Genomic DNA, 19,796 nt, shown 5'->3' on the forward strand with positions numbered 1-19,796 from the left:
TGTGTTAGGTAGGAATTTTTTAAATGCAAGTGGCGCAAGCATTGTGTGGAACGAAGATGGTGTTATTCTAATGAATGAAAATACAAATGAAAGTAGATATCGTCGCGCGAACTGAGTTGCCTATAAACGGCTACTCCACCATGGATCCCAAGCGAAAGGGGCAGACGTATTCCGTGGATGTAGGCGAAGGCAGGATCGCAGACGAAGACCATATCACCCTGGTGGATGGGCTCCGTTCGGCGGCACCACTTCTCGCGGCGCACAAGCGTAGGCAGGTACTCCATGACCCACCTCCTCCAGAAACGGTCTCGTAGCAGGCGAGCAATCCTCCACTGCTTCCTCGTAGAACCCTCCTTGGGCAGCTCCGCATCCAATCCAGGCGTATCCGGCAGATTGGCTACTCCCTTGAGTAGATCGTTTGGCGTCAACGGCGCCTCCTGGTCCGCATCCACAGGCAAGTGGGTGAGCGGACGCGAGTTTACAATATTCTCCGCCTCAATCAGGAAACTCTCCAATACATGGTCCCTCGGCGCAAATTCCTTCGGGGTATGACGCAGTACTCTCTTGACGCACTGCACCATGCGCTCCCAAACTCCGCCCTCAGACGGGTTTACTGGGCAATTGAAGATCCATTGTATGCTTCTGCTTGACAACTCACTTTGAATCTCCTCCATCTCGAACACGTCACCAAAGCGTCTGGCTTCCCTGTCAGCTCCCACGAAGTTCTTGCCGTCTGGCCCTCTACGGCAGACGAAGTTCCTGATCGCAATTATGCAGGAATTCGTCGACAGGTCATGCGCCAACTCCAGATGAATCGCCCTTGTCGTCAAGCACGTAAACAAGGCGAACCAACGCTTCTCCTTGTGACGGGACACAGTCACCAGCAGTGGCCCAAAGTAGTCCAGTCCTGTGTATTTGAATGGCCATCCACCCGCATCCAGTCTGTCTTCCGGATGGGGTCCCATTATCGGCGGCATCGGCCGCGCTCGCTGCAACTTGCACTCGTTGCACGATGAGATGACTCTCCGCATCACACGCCTCATCTTTGTGACCCAGAACTTTGTCCGGATCTCCGCAATCGTAGCATCCATATTTTGATGCTTCATCCTGGCGTGGAAGTCTCTCACAATTAGCTCTGACAGACTGTGCCTGTGTGGCAGTAATACGGGCCTCCTCGCACTGTACGGCATGCACAGTGCGGCATCAATTCTGCCGTAAGCTCGCAGAATCCCGTCCTCGTCTAGGTAGGGCACCAACCCTCGAATGTCGCTCGATCTAGCGACGTCCAGTTTCCGCCGACCTCATCTCGTTGGGGAACGACTCCAATTGTGCCTGTCTGACCAACAGGTTCTCCGCGGCCTTACATTCTGCTGCAGTAAGGCCGTATTCCTCGAGCTCGTTTCGCTGTTTGCGGCACCAGCGCGCAAACCGTAGGACCCAGGCTGTAGGTCTCACCAGGCGACTGAAGCTCGAGAATCTCTGAAACGGAATAACAAAATCGTCTGCCGCAACTAATGCAAACTCACTGGGCATCTCTTCTTCATCAGGGGCATCTGGAACACGCTCAGTTCCTTCCTCAGGCCCCGGCCAGCTGGCTGCTGGCTGCCTCAAAAATGCAGGTCCTCTTAGCCACCTTGATTCCTGGCTAGGGTCGACTCCTTTATGCGACCGCGTCGCATCATCAGCCGCATTGTCGGCTGTAGACACCCATCTCCATTGGGAAACCTTCGACGACTCCAAAATCTCCGCCACTCGGTTGCCAACAAACTGCTTATTCCGGCGGTGGGTGCTGCCGATCCATCTCAGCACCGTCTTAGAGTCCGTCCATAAAACCAGGTCCGTGATGACCACACTGTGCTCCTGACAGTGTTCATCAGCCTGGTTCCAAGAACTGCTGCCTGCAGCTCCAGCCGTGGGATCGTCATCGTTCTTATTGGGGCACACTTCGTCTTCGCACTCACGAAGCTCCAATAGGCCACCGCCGCGAATGCTGCCTGACTAGCATCCACGAAGACGTGCAACTCTACGGCCCGGACTGCTCCACGCCCAAAATAATTGCGCGGACATCGGAACTGTCCCACGGCGTCCATCTCTTTGCGCCAAATCGCAAAGGCTTTGCTTAACTCCTCCGGAGTGGTTCGTCCCACTGGATCTTCTGCCTCCAAATCTCTCGCAGCAGCAGCTTCGCTGTAACCATGAGGCAGCACAGGAATCCCAGGGGATCAAACGTTGACATCACCAGGCTCAAATATTCCCTCTTCGTAGGGACTCGATCTCCACTCAGGATGCTGCTTGGCACTCGATGATACTCCACGTTGAATCTGAAGTCATCTGTTGCTACTTGCCAACGCATTCCGAGGATCTTCTCTTCAGCCTCACCCCATCCGACGCTCTTGACTCGACCAGGTCCTAAAGCCGTCTCCACGGTGGGTGAGCTGGATGAAAACTGGCATAATTCGAATCCAGCATCCTTCACTCGGGTAGATACGCTGATAGCCTCGCTCTCTGTAGCGAAACTGTCCACATAGTCATCGACATAATGGTAGTCGGTGATGGCCTTGACCGCTCTCGGATCCGAATCCCGATACTTCAGGGCATTCATAGTCTTCACGTAATGCGCAGCGCTCGGCAAGCAGGCTGCTCCAAACGTCATTACGTCCATCTCGTAGACGTCTGGATCTCTCTCGTCGTCGCCATCTCTCCAGAGGAATCGTTGGGAACATCTATCCTCGGGTCGGATCAGAACTTGGTGGAACATCTCCTTAATGTCACCGCAGACTCTGACTGCTCCCTCTCTGGAGTGGAAAAGCACAGCTGGCAAAGGCTTATAGTGCTGAGGCCCTTTGTCCAGCGCCGAATTCAACGATGTGCCTCCAACTTTGGCTGCAGCATCGAACACAAGACGCACCTTGCCGGGCTTGTTAGGGTTTTCGACACCAAAGTGTGGGTAATACCAAAGTCGATCGCTCCTTACCGCGACCTCATCCGGATGCATCTTCCTCGCATATCCTTTAAGTATGTAATCCTTGATGATCCGGTCATATTCTTGCGCTAACGGCTTGATGCGCTTCAATTTCCTCTTAACGTTGACCAGCCTCTTGTACGCCATCTCATAGCTCTGTGGCAGTACAACGTGGTCGTCCTTCCAGAGCAATCCTGTCTAGTAGCGACGCCCCACTTTCACCGTGCTGTCTTTGAGGATCCTTTGGGCCCGAACATCGTCGCTGGCTGCGACCTGTGGTTCCTCTCTAGAGAACCACCTCGTTCTAAGTGGCAATCCGAGATGTCCATGATCCAGACCTATGAGCAACTTCGGCACCGCGTTGCTGTAAGGCTTCATCGGCAGATGCGCATCTCTCTACACGCAGTGGACATCTTTTCTACTTAATGTCTGCATCGGCAGACTTAGGCTTGAAACGGCATAAACGTTTTTTAATGCGTAGCGAGTGGTCTTTCCGACTCCACTTATCTGCAGGCTCACCACGTTGGTAGGCTCTCTGGCTGCCTTACCTCAAAACCTTTGGATGTTAAGCTGCCGACGCTCTCCTTGTACTCCAAGATCCCTTCGCAGCTCGTCATCGATCATCGTGACCGAGGATTCTTCGTCCAGGAGCGCATATGTATCCACCCTACGACCGGCTCCGTATAGCGTAACGGGCAGAGTGCGGAAAAGTAGGCGTCCTCCTTCAAGGTCAACGCAGTTTAGGTTCCTTTGGGTGGGCAGTGCGCTTCACGCAAAGCACTTCTCTCCAGGCTGTCCCTGTGACCATCTTGTCGCGAAGGCATCCTGGCCGGGCTGCGTCTGGGAACTGCTCGCTGCTGGTTCCCTCCATGGCGTCTAAAACCACCTCGCTGCTGCCGCCTTCGCTCTTCGTCCGCGCCATGTAGCAGACGATGATGCATCCTTCGGCATCCGTTAATCTGCACTCAGATTGCATATGGCAGGATCTGGTGTAGCGCCCGCTTCGTAAGCATGTGAAGCAGAGTCGGTGCCTCTTCACAATGCTCCACCTTCCAGGCGGCGAAGCTCCAACGAATTCTTGGAAATTCGTGATTCCATGTTGTCCTCGGCAGATGAGACAACCTCCATGGAGATCATCCTGTTCGTCTTCGTAGTGGTCGACGCTCGCATGCAGAGCTCGACGTCTCGGTTCCTTTCCCTCGACGTCCAAAACCGTGCACACCACGTTGCGTACTCCTGTAGCCACGCGCTGAAGTGGACTACAGCGGGAAAGGGCACGATCGTTGCGGCATGCCTGGCCCACTACATTCGTTTGCTTGTGGGAAGCTTGGCCATGAGAGTTGGGTTCCCGAGGTGCTGCTCCGCCTTCGCTGATTGCAATAAGGCTGCCTGGTTACTCACTTGGGTCGCGAAGAGAATAATCTTCGCCAGGAAGTGCTCCGAAATCGGCTGCACCTCTCGCACGCTGTTGAGCTGGCTGCGTTTGAGCCTTCACTGTCTCACGAGCTTCATCCTTCAGAGCCTTCAACAACCTCTGGTTGTTCTCCAGGTCCGTGCAGTTGTACGCTCGGGTCGTCTCCACGAACACACAACTGAAGATCGGCCACTCCTCAGACTGCCCTCCAAATGCAGGCAAGTCCGGAAGCTTCCTTGCTCCATGCAATCCATTCGGCGTCAGAGAGGCGTAGGATCCGACAAGTGGCGATGCTGTTGACACGTTGTGGACTCTCAAGCCCGATTGCAGGAATCCATAGGCTGACTGCCCAGTACTTGTTGCACACAGTGGCGCCACAAAATTGTTGCTAGTCGTTAGCAATGGCGGTCTACTCCAAGATGAAGGCAGCGTGCAGGTCGCGCTGCTTGCACCGGTACCGTTATAGTGAATCGACCCGACCCCGTTATGTGATGCCTCTCCATTAGTGGGTAGTGGCGGTCCGCTCCAAGATGGCGGCTGCCCCGACGCTCCACTATTGGCGCCAACTGCGCTTAGCGCGCAATTGGTGACTCTCGATCTCTCCAGCTCCTTCCTTCACGCTGCGATTCTCGCCATGAGATCCAACGTGAGGGACTGGTTCTCCTCTGGTGCAGCTGCGCCGGCAGTACTTCCAATCTGGGAAGCTGGCATTGGTCGGGGTGCCAATGGCCGCTGTCGTGGCCCGCGGCCAGGTTCCCGATCCACTACGCGCTGGCTGGTGATCCGGTGTAGGGGTGCCAGCGCCTGCGTTGAACCGGGCACGGCTACTCCACCATGGATCCCGAAAGAAAGGGGCAGACTTATTCCGTGAATGTAGGCTCGTATTATTCTGTTAGGATTAAGGGTTATTACAGTTGGAGTTAACTTATTCCTAGCTCACCGCAGTGTGTCCTCCAAGCTTTCGCGCGATAATGATAAATGCTAAGTTTTCCCGGCTTAATGGAAACTTACGATGGCGACAATCAGTGTGCCCGCACACATTTTGGCTAATAATCCTAACATTTTCGGACTAGTTCACAATACAAAGATAAATAAAAATACTAACTATCGATTACAATGTTCGATCCGGGACAGTAGCCCGGGACAGCAATATATGACTAAATCGAATGGTATGGATAGGTTAGATGATGAAGATGATTTTATAGCGAAAATTTGTATGATTGAATATGAACCTGATAATAAAAGTGCAACAGTAGGGGTAAATCTGAATTTTAATGATAAAATTCGTTTTGAGAATTTGTTTCAGAAATGTTATGTCAAAGCTGTTCGACCAACGATACTAGAAACAAAGTGCGAAAAGAAAATTGCGATTAGTGACGTTAGACCGTTTAGATGTAGTCCAAGACACCTTTCCTATGCTGAAAAGAACGATTTGCAAAGAATTAGTTTACTTAGATGACATAATGATAGCAACAAAAGATGTGAAGAGTCACTTGGAAATTTTTAATGAGGTGTTTGATAGATTGATCCGGAATAATTTAGAATTGAGGCTTAATAAGTGTGAGTTTTTTCAAAAGGCAGTAAAGTATCTAGGGTATACGATTAATGGATTTGGGATCAAAGCTGATGGAAAGGGTATATCCGCTGTAAAGAATTTTCCAATTCCTACAAAAACGAGTGAGGTACAAAGTTTTCTAGGATTTTGCTCCTATTTTCGCAGGTTTATTAAATACTTTTCCATCGTGGCAAAACCCTTATACGATGTCACGAGGAAGACGACAAATTTTCTGTTTGGGGAATTAGAGTTAAAGACATTTGAAGTTCTAAAGAAAAAGTTAATAGACTCCCCAATACTTGATTTGTATAACCCAACAGATGAAACCGAATTACATTGCGACGCGAGTTCGATTGGTTTCGGATCAATTTTAATTGCAAAAGAAAAGGTATGGGCAATTTCACCCTGTATTTTATTTCTCCAAGCGTACGACGGATGCTAAGTCGAGGTATCACAGTTTCGAGTTGGAAAAGTTAGCGATAATTTATTCACTCAAACGATTTAGGGTATATCTGCACGGTAAAGTTTAAAAATTGTTACGGATTGCAAAAAAGAAATAAACCCTAGAATTGCGCGGTGGACTCTAGAGCTAGCGAACTATGATTATAAACTGGAACATAGATCAGGTATTCGCATGCAACACGTGGATGCCCTCAGCAGATGTACAAACATTATGGTAGTAGATTCAAATTCGTTCGAAGAAAATTTGGTCATATGTCAAAATAAGGATGAGATTATAGTAAACCTAAAAAAACTATTAGAAAAGAACTAACACAAACTGTATGAGATGCGCAATTTTTATGGAAACGCATGTACTTTTCAAGTACCACAATGGCCTGGGACACGTTGGTGTCGACAAAGTTCTTGAGGTGATTCTAAAGACCTATTGGTTTCCTAATTTAAAACAAAAAATAGGACAACATATTAAAAATTGCTTAGAATGCATTGCATTTACGGCGAAAGGCAAGCATGAAGACTACTTACACAATATTCCAAAGCCAACAAAACCTTTTGAACAGATACATATTGATCATTTAGGACCAGTTAATACAAAAGAGAAGAAATCGAGGCATATTTCAGTAATTGTTGATAGCTGTACAAAGTTCGTAAGATTATATTCTACAAAAACCACAAAGCCAACTGAAGCGATAGCAGCGCTGGAAAATTATTGCAGATCATATAGCACCCCCAAATGTATAATGTCAGATCGAGGTTTCTGTTTTACTTCCTCAGAATTTCTAAACTTTCTTAAGACTCGTAACGTAGCTCATACACTAATAGCGACAGGTTCGTCCGAGGCGAATGGACAGGTAGAGCGGATAAATCGTAGTATAGGCTCAATGCTTGCAAAATTACTAAGTTCAGAGCCGAGTTGGGGTTTTAAAAACTAGGAGAAATTGAGTTTGCGATAAATAATACAGTTCATAGAATGATTAGTGAACATCCAAGTGTAATGCTATTTGGAGTCGGCCAAAGAGGTAGTTTGGTTGACTGCCGTAGGACGAAGGAAGAACTATTGAAAGTATCAGGAAAAGGGAAATTCAATTACAAAATTATAATGAGTCAAACCAGAATAGCAAACGACTGAAAGCGAGTCTATATAAACAAGGAGACTATGTTGTAGTAAAAAATTTCGATTGTCACACTGGAGCTTCAAAAAAACTTGTCCCAAAGTTTAATGGACCCTTTAAAGTAGTTAAATATTTAGGAAACGATCCTTACGTAGTTAGAGATGTCGACGGATTTCAGCAATCTAGAATCCCCTACTGTGGAGTTTGGGCAGCAGCTAATATGAAACCTTGGTTTGGTTGGTCGAAAAGCAAAAATAATGATATATAGGATATTACAATTGAGGATAGAAATGAAAATGAAGAATGTGAAGAAACAAATGAAAGCGAAAGTGAAACTGAAGAAACAAATGAATATTTAAATGAAGATGTTATCGAAGGAAATGTAAATGATATGTTTAACGAGGCGAATAAAATAGTCGGAGACGACTTAGTAAATAACTCAAATGAAAATTCAAGTATAGACATAAAAGAAAGAAAAATTATAATAGAAATATTATAATAGAATAGTCAAAGTGTATAATACTAGAAGTAAAAGCAAAAGAAAAGACTTTAACATTAATTAAGCCAGGATCAGGAGATCCTTGTTGGTCAGAATGGCCAAATTGTATTAGCCCTAAGCATATATGTTTTATATATATACACACTTTTTTATAGTAGCCCAAAGCATTTCTGTTTTGTATAGATAAACACTCTAGCACACTAGCAGCCCTAAGCAACCCTGTGATATATATGTGTGTAAAACGATCGAACGAACGAGAGGATCGAAGGAACAAAATAAAGGGAATCAGTCTTGCTAGTGATCTCCAACTGAAAGGACGTGTTATACTCTGCTACAATATATATACATGTATTCTCGTGCGCATTTTATTTTTACACCATTAGTAAATATAAGTATGTTTGTGTCAGGTTTAAAGAAAATTATTCTATTGTCAGCCTCTTCCAGGCAATGTATTTTATTAATAGAAGTTTAATATTTTTTTGTGTTCGATATTGTCTTAAATAAAAATTACTTTTCAGCGGCGAGTATCAGCCTTGTTTTTTTTTGTTACCCAAAAACAAGAGCCCTCAGAGCGACGTTTGTAGCCGTGAATGGCCAACAATTTTTTTTTACGTGCGCACCTTTGCTTGGTGATGAATTCGATACTCCTCGCTAAAAACAATCATATCCAAATTATAATAATTTTCGTATGCTAGCCTTTTAATTCTTTTTTGTATTACACATTACACATGGCACTAGCCAACAATCTATTACTTAATGAAATTATGCTATTATTGTAACTACAACAAAATGAGAAGGTAAACATTTCCAGAAGGGGTGCTGACGCGAGAAGTGGAGTGGGTCAAAACGGATGACATAACGTTTGACGGAGAACCTTGACAAAAGGGGATCGTATTGCGCGGCCCGCGACGATCCATCAGGCATGCGGACGCATGAAGGGGAGGGAACGTGGCCGAAACATTGCCCGATCGTTTACGATCAAGCTACAGTTTGTGGGGCAGTGAGGACTGCTGACTGACGAACGATACGAACTTTTTCAGGCACTACTAATATTTATTCTCGTTATGTTGGAGAGATGAGGGCTTACCAAGATCCCACGACCCAAAATCGACTAACTTACGTCGGCATCATGGTGCCTGAATATCGAATGCACCTACCTCAGCCTGAGTAGTTCCCCAAGACACAGGCACGAATACACCGACGCAACAGAATTGGCGCCCAACGAAAGGATTTGTCATATTTGTTAAGAAATAGTATCATTAGTTTCAACGAAAAATAGGCATAAATTCTATCTTTTAACGTCCTAATTAATTCGACTATGGATAGAATATCCATATCGCGATCGCTTTATAATTCTTTTACCATTTAGTCTAACTTAAAGTCCCCAACTTCTGCAACCGAGAACGCGCGTAAATGGTTCAAAATAGAGGCAGGACTTTGAGATCACTTTTGTTTATCATCCCTTCAAAATCGTAAGTCCTTTGTTATAATATCAAACAGCTAACTAAATATATTTTGAGGGTGGCTCACGCTTCCAACGTATTGGGCCAAGTAGCCAGGTTGTTCGAGAAGGTTGGGTGGGGGAACTGACCGGAAAACATAAAATCGACGCTGCCCACGTACTAGGCTAAGGAGCCAGGTTGTTTGAGGGGCTCGACTATTTCCGTCTTTCCATGACTAATTTTGGGCGGGGGACGATCTTAGTTTCTTTGGTTCACGCTACCGGCGTACAAGGCCAAGTAGCCAGGTCATTTGTAAGGCACGTGTCCAGGGAAATAGGAAAACTATTGTGGACTCCGAACGTATCGGTCAAATAGCAGCAGGTTTGGAGTCCGCAAATATCGGTCAAACAGCCTCATTTTCCGACGGCTGGCGCGAGGGGGTTTTCGGATATATACTGTCTTAGGTGGACCACTTCACATATGGAACCATCGTAAAAGCTCTCCAGGAGAAGGTGGGCCAGTTCACATATGGAACCATTGTAAAAGCTCCCCAGGAAAAGACGGGCCAGTTCGCGTAAGAAACCTAGTAAAAGTTCCCTAAGCAGTGGAAGACGGAGGCCTGTTGGACGGGTGTAACCATGTCAGGGCAATGACCAACATCTCCGGGTAGTTATTTGTTTTTTTTTTTGGGCTTAAATACCGGACGAGTTTTTGACTTAGGAGAGACTTATTAATGGCGTAACAGCACCCTAGCTTACCTATCTAATTTTAACAGTTGTAGTCAGAAACGTTCACGGTAGATCGTGTCATATATTTAGCTGCATACCAAGCAGAACAAAAAAATAGTCTTAAATTGAGCAATCCAAATACGTAAATGAAGGGGGAAAAATAGGGGGGCACCTAATCAAGAGAGTCTTCAAAACTTGGAAAACCAGCCGGAAGAGGTAGTGCACTTGTCCGAACAGATTGAAAGCACAATGGATGAAGCAGCCGGAGGAATGGATTTACCACTAGGGGACGCTCCAGCATGCTTCCACGGTAGGAGGCAAGTTCAGAAGACCGTTCGGAGACTGCCGATAGGCGGGAAAGAGAACTAATGGATTTAGTGAGACAAAGTAGAGATGCGGAATTCGAACTGATCGCTCAAGCCACCCAAACCTTTACCGAACATCCAAGAATGGCCCCACCACCTGGACTACCTAGAAACCCCATCCAAATGCATCGGTTAAGGGAGCCCAGACGAACGGCCACTCCACAGCAGATGCGAAGCAGCAGAGACCAGACACATACTTCACCCCGAGTTAGATCGTGGTCTAACGTTTCATGCGCCACCACATAAGGGTGTTCGGCTAGATAAATGTAACTTAAAATTTGCCGCGAGTCCAACAGAATAGCGCCTGGGTGCAGAAACTCTTTGCACGATATGATTTTCAATACGTGTGGATACGGAGTGGATTGCTACCGCCAACACCCCGGAAACAAGAATCCATGCACGTCTCGATTCCATGAGTCCACTTGTCGTTTTTGCCAGAAGTCAGATAAGGACGATAAACCGGGAAACTCGTCATACCTTAAGCTCAATCAGAATTACCGATCACATAAGAACCTAGAACAACGAGTTGCTAGTACGATTTGTATTTGAAAAGTAGCAGAAGCATTCTTAAAGAAAAAAAAAAAATCACAACCGATAACATCTATCTTTACATAACAGCCCGGCTAGCGCAGTCAGCAGTGTCGTGGGTCGAAGCCACACGCTTATGGGTGCATAATGAGAACAAGAAAAGAAAATCTACTAAAAAAACAAGAGAGAACGCTATAGTCGAGTTCCCCGACTATCTGATACCCGTTACTCAGCTAGTGGAAGGGAGAAGGAGAGTCTTAAACACGATTTTTGGCGGTTTATAGGCGTTATAGTGGGCGTGGCAAAAAGTTTTTTGGCAAATCGATAGAAATTTACAAGACCAATATAAAAATGAAAAAATATCAAAACATTTTTCAAAAGTGTGGGCGTAGCAGCTTTGGGCGGTTTGAGGGCGTTAGAGTGGGCGTGGCAAAAAGTTTTTTGGCAAATCGATAGAAACTTACAAGACCAATACAAAAATGAAAAAATATCAAAACATTTTTCAAAAGTGTGGGCGTGGCAGTTTTGGGCAGTTTGTGGTCGTTAGAGTGGGCGTGGCAATATGAATCGATAAACTTGTGCTGCTTCTATGTCTCTGGAGTCTGTATGCTTTATCTCAACTTTCTAGCTTTTGTAGTTCCTGAGATCTCGACGTTCATACGGACGGACAGACGGACGGACAGACGGACATGGCCAGATCGACTCGGCTATTGATCCTGATCAAAAATATATATACTTTATATGGTCGGAAACGCATCCTTCTGCCTGTTACATACTTTTCAACGAATCTAGTATACCCTTTTACTCTACGAGTACGCCAAAAACTTGTTTAAGACTCTCCTTCTCCCTTCCACTAGCTGAGTAACGGGTGTCAGATAGTCGGGGAACTCGACTATAGCGTTCTCTCTTGTGTTTGTGTATATCTTATTATTGTTCGGTTACAATTTATTTGGTGCACGAAGGTATATGTATGTAAAACTCCATCACTATATATATAGCAACACCCATGATCCAACGCGTCGAGATCTCATCGCTCTGGATTAAAGTGGGGTAAGTTTGAAGGAACCCTGTTCCCGAGTTTTCTCTATATTCATATATATATGTCGCATCATTATTAGTCTTATTTTTATTTTCTATGTTCCATCTCTAATAAACATGTCACCTCTAATAAATAAAATTCGTATCGAGCTGTTCTTGTCTTCGTTTCTTTTTGATCGCGGTTCGCTGAGTTCCGTTATGCGAGTTTAACGGATTTTGCTCTGTTCTACATAGCCTCGGTTCGACGATGCGTTAGAGTGAGACAAATGCTTGTCCTGTGGTGAGTTCGGACCAGCATGTATCAAGCGAGATGGAGCGATGTTGAAATGTACACGAGGCACTTATGTTTGAAAACTCTGAGAAAGCAGACGCGTGAATATGTCGCAACCGAGGAAGTGTACGACTCGCGGGCGGAACGCGGCAACAGAGGACCCTGAAACAGTTAACTTCCCGACATCAGAAGTGGGATCGCCTCAGCCCCAAGCCATCACTGATGATCGCCTGTCCACAATTTTGGAAATGCAGCATCGTAATCTATTGGAAATTGTGAATGCCGTGAGGGGCTCGCAGACTACACAAGTAGTTGTACTACCCAAGTTCAACCCTGAGTCCGCCGGTTCAAGTGCAGCCACTTGGTGCTCTACAGTGGACCTTATTGTAGGAGAAAATCCTCTGGATGGCAGTGCTTTGCTCATGGCCTTAACCAAATCATTGGAGGGCAGTGCTTCTAATTGGCTGTCACAAATTTGTTTCGCCGGAATGACTTGGAGCCAATTCCAAGAAATGTTCCTTCAGCAGTATGAAGGCAATGAGACGCCAGCAGCAACAGTCTTTAATGTATTAAACGGGCGGCCAAACGACGGCGAATGTCTTGCGCTGTATGGTAGCCGATTAATAACAACACTTATGGCAAAATGGAAGTCTATGACCGCAGAAGAAATTGCAGTGTCTGTTGCCCTGGCACATGCTGCAAATATAGATGGTAGGCTGCAACGCACTGTGTTCACAACTACTGTCAAAACACGCAACGAGTTGCAGAACGAGCTAAGAGCGTTTTCGTATGGCAAGAGGAAGGACCATCCCGTTCCAGAAAATTCTACCAGCAAAAGAGCTCGCCTACACCCAAATGTTAAGTGCCACTTTTGTGGAAAAATTGGCCACAAGATAGCTGACTGCCGCTCCGTGAAAAACAACTTAAAGAATCAACAAGGATCTAGTTCGAGTATTGGGCGCTTATCTGACTCTAAACCTGGGTCAATTACTTGCTATAGATGTGGAAACCAGGGGCATATAGCGTCAGCTTGCCCTGCAAGACAATCGTTGTCAAACCAAACTAAAGCCGACGAGAAGCGTGTCAACGTGTGTCACGTAGTCGAGCCAATTGGGACATTGATATCATCGGGTGAGTCGTATCCATTTTATTTCGACTCTGGAGCCGAATGCTCACTTGTAAGAGAATCTGTGTCCACCCAACTCTCGGGCACACGAATTAACAACATTGTAGTTTTAAAGGGTATCGGAAATAATACTGTTACTAGTACATTACAAATTTTGTCAAACGTAACAATAAGTGGTTACTGTCTCGAAGTGCTTTTTCACGTAATTCTTAATGATTGCATTAATTATAATATTATAATTGGACGCGAAATTTTAAGTCAGGGATTTAGTGCTACTATAACAATAGATAAAATAGAGTTATGTAAAACAAGGTCTGTGCAAACCCTATCTGCTTTGAGTAGTAGTTTTAATCTTGAAAATGTTAATACCGAATTGTGTGGCGAGGATAGGAAAATCTTGGTAAATCTTTTGAATGAATTCTGTGACTCATTTATAGACGGTTTTCCCAAAAATCGTGTTACAACTGGCGAATTAGAAGTACGCTTAATTGATCCAATAAAAACTGTACACAGACGACCGTACCGACTTAGTATAGAGGAAAAACAAATTGTCCGAAACAAGGTTAATGAGCTGCTGTTAGCTAACATCATCCGTCCTAGCAGCTCACCGTTCGCCAGTCCAGTTTTACTCGTTAAAAAGAAAAATGGTTCTGATCGTCTTTGCGTGGATTACCGCGAACTAAATACAAACACAGTTGCAGAAAAATATCCCTTACCACTAATTAGTGACCAAATATCTAGGTTGCGTGGAGCAAGTTTCTTTAGTTGCTTGGATATGGCCAGCGGGTTTCATCAGATACCTATTCACGCAAATTCAATTGAACGCACGGCTTTTGTGACACCTGACGGCCAATTCGAATTTCTAACTATGCCCTTCGGGTTAAAGAATGCCCCATCCGTGTTCCAGCGTGCAGTTATGAAAGCTTTGGGTGAGCTTGCCCATTCTTACGTTATCGTTTATATGGACGATATAATGATTATCGCAGAAACAAAAGAAGAAGCTTTTGTAAGGTTAAGGACAGTTTTGAAAATATTATCGCAGGCTGGGTTTTCTTTTAATATCGGAAAATGTTCATTCCTGAAATCTTGCGTTGAATATCTGGGGTTTGTGGTAAAAGAGGGCGAAATAAGACCAAATCCATCTAAGATAAAGCATTAGTCGCTTTACCGCCTCCGCAGTCTGTTACCCAAGTAAGACAATTTATTGGCCTAGCCTCTTATTTTAGGCAGTTTGTGCCAAAGTTTTCAGAAATCATGAAACCCTTATATAGACTGACCTGCAAAAACAAAATATTTGAATGGAAACTTGAACACGAACAAATTCGTCAAAAAGTCACTAAATTGCTTACAAATGAGCCCGTCCTTGTTATCTTCGATCCTCGGCACCCCATTGAACTGCATACAGATGCCAGTATGGATGGCTACGGAGCAATTCTACTCCACAAAATAGATAATAAACGTCGTGTAGTTGAGTATTACAGCAAACAAACATCCTTGACGGAATCTCGATATCATTCGTACGAGCTTGAAACTTTAGCTGTGTATAACTCCATGAGACACTTTCGTCACTATTTACATGGGCGACGATTTGTTGTTTTTACAGACTGTAATTCCCTAAAAGCTACTCGCAACAAGACTGAACTAACGCCGAGAGTACACCGTTGGTGGGCATATATGCAGTCCTTCGACTTTGACATAGAATATAGACCTGGTGCCAAAATGGCACATGTTGATTTCTTGTCACGCAATCCACTGCCAACTGCTCGGGTTATTACTGGTGAGGAAGAAAAACATGTTCTATTGGCCAAAATAACGGACAACTGGTTACTTGCAGAACAACAAAAGGATTCAGAGATTTCCACGATTGTTGTTAAAATACAGAACAATGAATTGGGTGAGAGCTTGGCAAAAAGTTATGAAATACGCTCGAAAATGCTTTTTCGCAAAATTCAAAGGAACGGTAAAACTCGTTGCCTGCCAGTTGTCCCCAGATCATTCAGATGGTCAGTAGTGAACCATGTCCATGAAGCAGTTGTACATCTTGGGTGGGAAAAGACTTTAGACAAAATGTACGAATTTTACTGGTTTGAGAACATGGCCAAATATGTTCGTAAGTTCGTTGATAATTGCATTACGTGTAAGTTAACTAAGCCTCCGTCAGGAAAATTGCCAATCGAACTCCACCCCATACCAAAAGTAGAAATTCCATGGCACACGATCCATATAGATATTACGGGAAAATTAAGCGGCAAGAGGGATCAAAAGGAATATATTATCGTTCTGATTGACGCGTTTACAAAGTTTGTTTCTTTGCACCACACGGTAATCATTAATAGTGAAAGTTGTATAGACGCCTTGAAGGCTTCAATTTCCGTATTCGGTGTACCAACACGAATCATTGCAGATCAGGGTAAATGCTTTACAGGCTCTTGTTTCAGTGAATTTTGTTCCATGCAAAAAATTCAACTACACTTAATTGCAACAGGGGCTAGTCGTGCCAATGGACAGGTAGAACGCGTGATGAGTGTGCTTAAACGCATGCTTACGGCGGTAGAGAGCAGCCATCGTTCTTGGCAAGATGCCTTAGGAGAGATACAACTAGCTATAAATTGTACTACAAATCGCATAACGAAAGCCAGTCCTCTTGAATTACTAATCGGAAAAGAATGTAGACCATTTAATATGTTACCAATATGTGAACAAGTTAATAAAGTCGATGTAAATATTATAAGAAATATCGCGAGAGAAAATATTAAAAAGAACGCCTTGTATGAAAAAACTAGATTCGATAAGCACAAAGCCAAATTTGATAACTTTAGTGTTGGCGATTATGTTTTACTTAAGAACGAAGAAAGGCACCAAACAAAATTAGACCAAAAGTATAAAGGACCTTTCCTTGTGACAGAGGTACTTGAGGGAGATCGTTATATTTTAAAATCTTTAACTAATAAGCGGACTTATAAGTACCCACATGAAGCTTTGCGCAGTATGCCAACAGAGGAGATCCCCAAAGAGTTAGATCTATGTGACGATCATGAAAACGTTGAAAGAGACGTTAGAAATCCCTTGGTGGATGCCAATGTGGATGAAAACGTTGAAAGAGACGTTAGAAATCCGTTGGTGGATGCCAATGTGAGCGGAAAGTTACTGAGTTGTTTGAAGACTCAAGTGAATGAGAGGCATTGATGGATTTCAATGCGAGATTGGGGACACATGCAACGTCGCCAAGTTGCCAGTGCTAGTAGGTACACGTGTTACTGTGTTGACTTATTTGATGTCTGGTGACTGGCGGCGTGGCAGGTTGAATTGTCCTAGTGTGTTGCTAATAATAACAAACGATCTTCTTGGTACTTCTGTCACTCGAGTTGGTCGATAACATGAAAAATAAAATTAAAAAAAAAAAAAAAAAAAAGAGAACCTTTACTAATACTCTGAATTACGTTTAATGTTATCTTTCTAGATTAAGCTTGTTTAATTTTGAAACTTATATTACACACGAGGACGTGTGCTGGTCAGGAAGGCCGTGTCGCATCATTATTAGTCTTATTTTTATTTTCTATGTTCCATCTCTAATAAACATGTCACCTCTAATAAATAAAATTCGTATCGAGCTGTTCTTGTCTTCGTTTCTTTTTGATCGCGGTTCGCTGAGTTCCGTTATGCGAGTTTAACGGATTTTGCTCTGTTCTACATAGCCTCGGTTCGACGATGCGTTAGAGTGAGACAAATGCTTGTCCTGTGGTGAGTTCGGACCAGCATGTATCAAGCGAGATGGAGCGATGTTGAAATGTACACGAGGCACTTATGTTTGAAAACTCTGAGAAAGCAGACGCGTGAATATGTCGCAACCGAGGAAGTGTACGACTCGCGGGCGGAACGCGGCAACAGAGGACCCTGAAACAGTTAACTTCCCGACATATACATGTATTCTCGTGTGCATTTTATTTTTACGCCATTAGTAAATATAAGTATATTTGTGTCAAGTTTAAAGAAAATTATTCTATTGTTAGCCTCTTCCAGGCAATGTATTTCATTAATAGAAGTTTAATATTTTTTTGTGTTCGATATTGTCTTAAAAAATATTACTTTTCAGCGGCGAGTATCAGCCTTGTTTTTTTTTGTTATGCAAAAACAAGAGCCCTCAGAGCGACGTTTGTAGCCGTGAATGGCCAACAATTTTTTTTTACGTGCGCACCTTTGCTTGGTGATGAATTCGATACTCCTCGCTAAAAACAATCATATCCAAATTATAATAATTTTCGTATGCTAGCCTTTTAATTCTTTTTTGTATTACACATTACACATGGCACTAGCCAACAATCTATTACTTAATGAAATTATGCTATTATTGTAACTACAACAAAATGAGAAGGTAAACATTTCCAGAAGGGGTGCTGACGCGAGAAGTGGAGTGGGTCAAAACGGATGACATAACGTTTGACGGAGAACCTTGACAAAAGGGGATCGTATTGCGCGGCCCGCGACGATCCATCAGGCATGCGGACGCATGAAGGGGAGGGAACGTGGCCGAAACATTGCCCGATCGTTTACGATCAAGCTACAGTTTGTGGGGCAGTGAGGACTGCTGACTGACGAACGATACGAACTTTTTCAGGCACTACTAATATTTATTCTCGTTATGTTGGAGAGATGAGGGGCTTACCAAGATCCCACGACCCAAAATCGACTAACTTACGTCGGCATCATGGTGCCTGAATATCGAATGCACCTACCTCAGCCTGAGTAGTTCCCCAAGACACAGGCACGAATACACCGACGCAACAGAATTGGCGCCCAACGAAAGGATTTGTCATATTTGTTAAGAAATAGTATCATTAGTTTCAACGAAAAATAGGCATAAATTCTATCTTTTAACGTCCTAATTAATTCGACTATGGATAGAATATCCATATCGCGATCGCTTTATAATTCTTTTACCATTTAGTCTAACTTAAAGTCCCCAACTTCTGCAACCGAGAACGCGCGTAAATGGTTCAAAATAGAGGCAGGACTTTGAGATCACTTTTGTTTATCATCCCTTCAAAATCGTAAGTCCTTTGTTATAATATCAAACAGCTAACTAAATATATTTTGAGGGTGGCTCACGCTTCCAACGTATTGGGCCAAGTAGCCAGGTTGTTCGAGAAGGTTGGGTGGGGGAACTGACCGGAAAACATAAAATCGACGCTGCCCACGTACTAGGCTAAGGAGCCAGGTTGTTTGAGGGGCTCGACTATTTCCGTCTTTCCATGACTAATTTTGGGCGGGGGACGATCTTAGTTTCTTTGGTTCACGCTGCCGGCGTACAAGGCCAAGTAGCCAGGTCATTTGTAAGGCACGTGTCCAGGGAAATAGGAAAACTATTGTGGACTCCGAACGTATCGGTCAAATAGCAGCAGGTTTGGAGTCCGCAAATATCGGTCAAACAGCCTCATTTTCCGACGGCTGGCGCGAGGGGGTTTTCGGATATATACTGTCTTAGGTGGACCACTTCACATATGGAACCATCGTAAAAGCTCTCCAGGAGAAGGTGGGCCAGTTCACATATGGAACCATTGTAAAAGCTCCCCAGGAAAAGACGGGCCAGTTCGCGTAAGAAACCTAGTAAAAGTTCCCTAAGCAGTGGAAGACGGAGGCCTGTTGGACGGGTGTAACCATGTCAGGGCAATGACCAACATCTCCGGGTAGTTATTTGTTTTTTTTTTTTGGGCTTAAATACCGGACGAGTTTTTGACTTAGGAGAGACTTATTAATGGCGTAACAGCACCCTAGCTTACCTATCTAATTTTAACAGTTGTAGTCAGAAACGTTCACGGTAGATCGTGTCATATATTTAGCTGCATACCAAGCAGAACAAAAAAATAGTCTTAAATTGAGCAATCCAAATACGTAAATGAAGGGGGAAAAATAGGGGGGCACCTAATCAAGAGAGTCTTCAAAACTTGGAAAACCAGCCGGAAGAGGTAGGGCACTTGTCCGAACAGATTGAAAGCACAATGGATGAAGCAGCCGGAGGAATGGATTTACCACTAGGACCGCCTAGGGGACGCTCCAGCATGCTTCCACGGTAGGAGGCAAGTTCAGAAGACCGTTCGGAGACTGCCGATAGGCGGGAAAGAGAACTAATGGATTTAGTGAGACAAAGTAGAGATGCGGAATTCGAACTGATCGCTCAAGCCACCCAAACCTTTACCGAACATCCAAGAATGGCCCCACCACCTGGACTACCTAGAAACCCCATCCAAATGCATCGGTTAAGGGAGCCCAGACGAACGGCCACTCCACAGCAGATGCGAA

The 19,796-nt window shown here is 44.5% G+C and overlaps 1 protein-coding gene and 1 pseudogene across 1 annotated transcript; one reads left to right on the plus strand and one right to left on the minus strand.

The window, feature by feature from the left end:
* Positions 1-1,275: 1,275 nt before the first annotated feature.
* On the minus strand, positions 1,276-3,109 carry LOC122756451 (annotated as a pseudogene).
* Positions 3,110-12,182: 9,073 nt separating this feature from the next.
* LOC120448553 lies at positions 12,183-17,409 on the plus strand. Its single transcript, XM_039630609.1, has 2 exons — positions 12,183-13,504; positions 16,960-17,409. Exons 1-2 carry the CDS (start codon positions 12,481-12,483, stop codon positions 16,962-16,964), a joined length of 1,029 nt encoding a protein of 342 aa, XP_039486543.1. The 5' UTR covers positions 12,183-12,480; the 3' UTR covers positions 16,965-17,409.
* Positions 17,410-19,796: the final 2,387 nt, after the last annotated feature.

Source organism: Drosophila santomea, chromosome 3L (genome assembly GCF_016746245.2).
Source record: "Drosophila santomea strain STO CAGO 1482 chromosome 3L, Prin_Dsan_1.1, whole genome shotgun sequence".
Lineage (NCBI taxonomy): Eukaryota > Metazoa > Arthropoda > Insecta > Diptera > Drosophilidae > Drosophila > Drosophila santomea.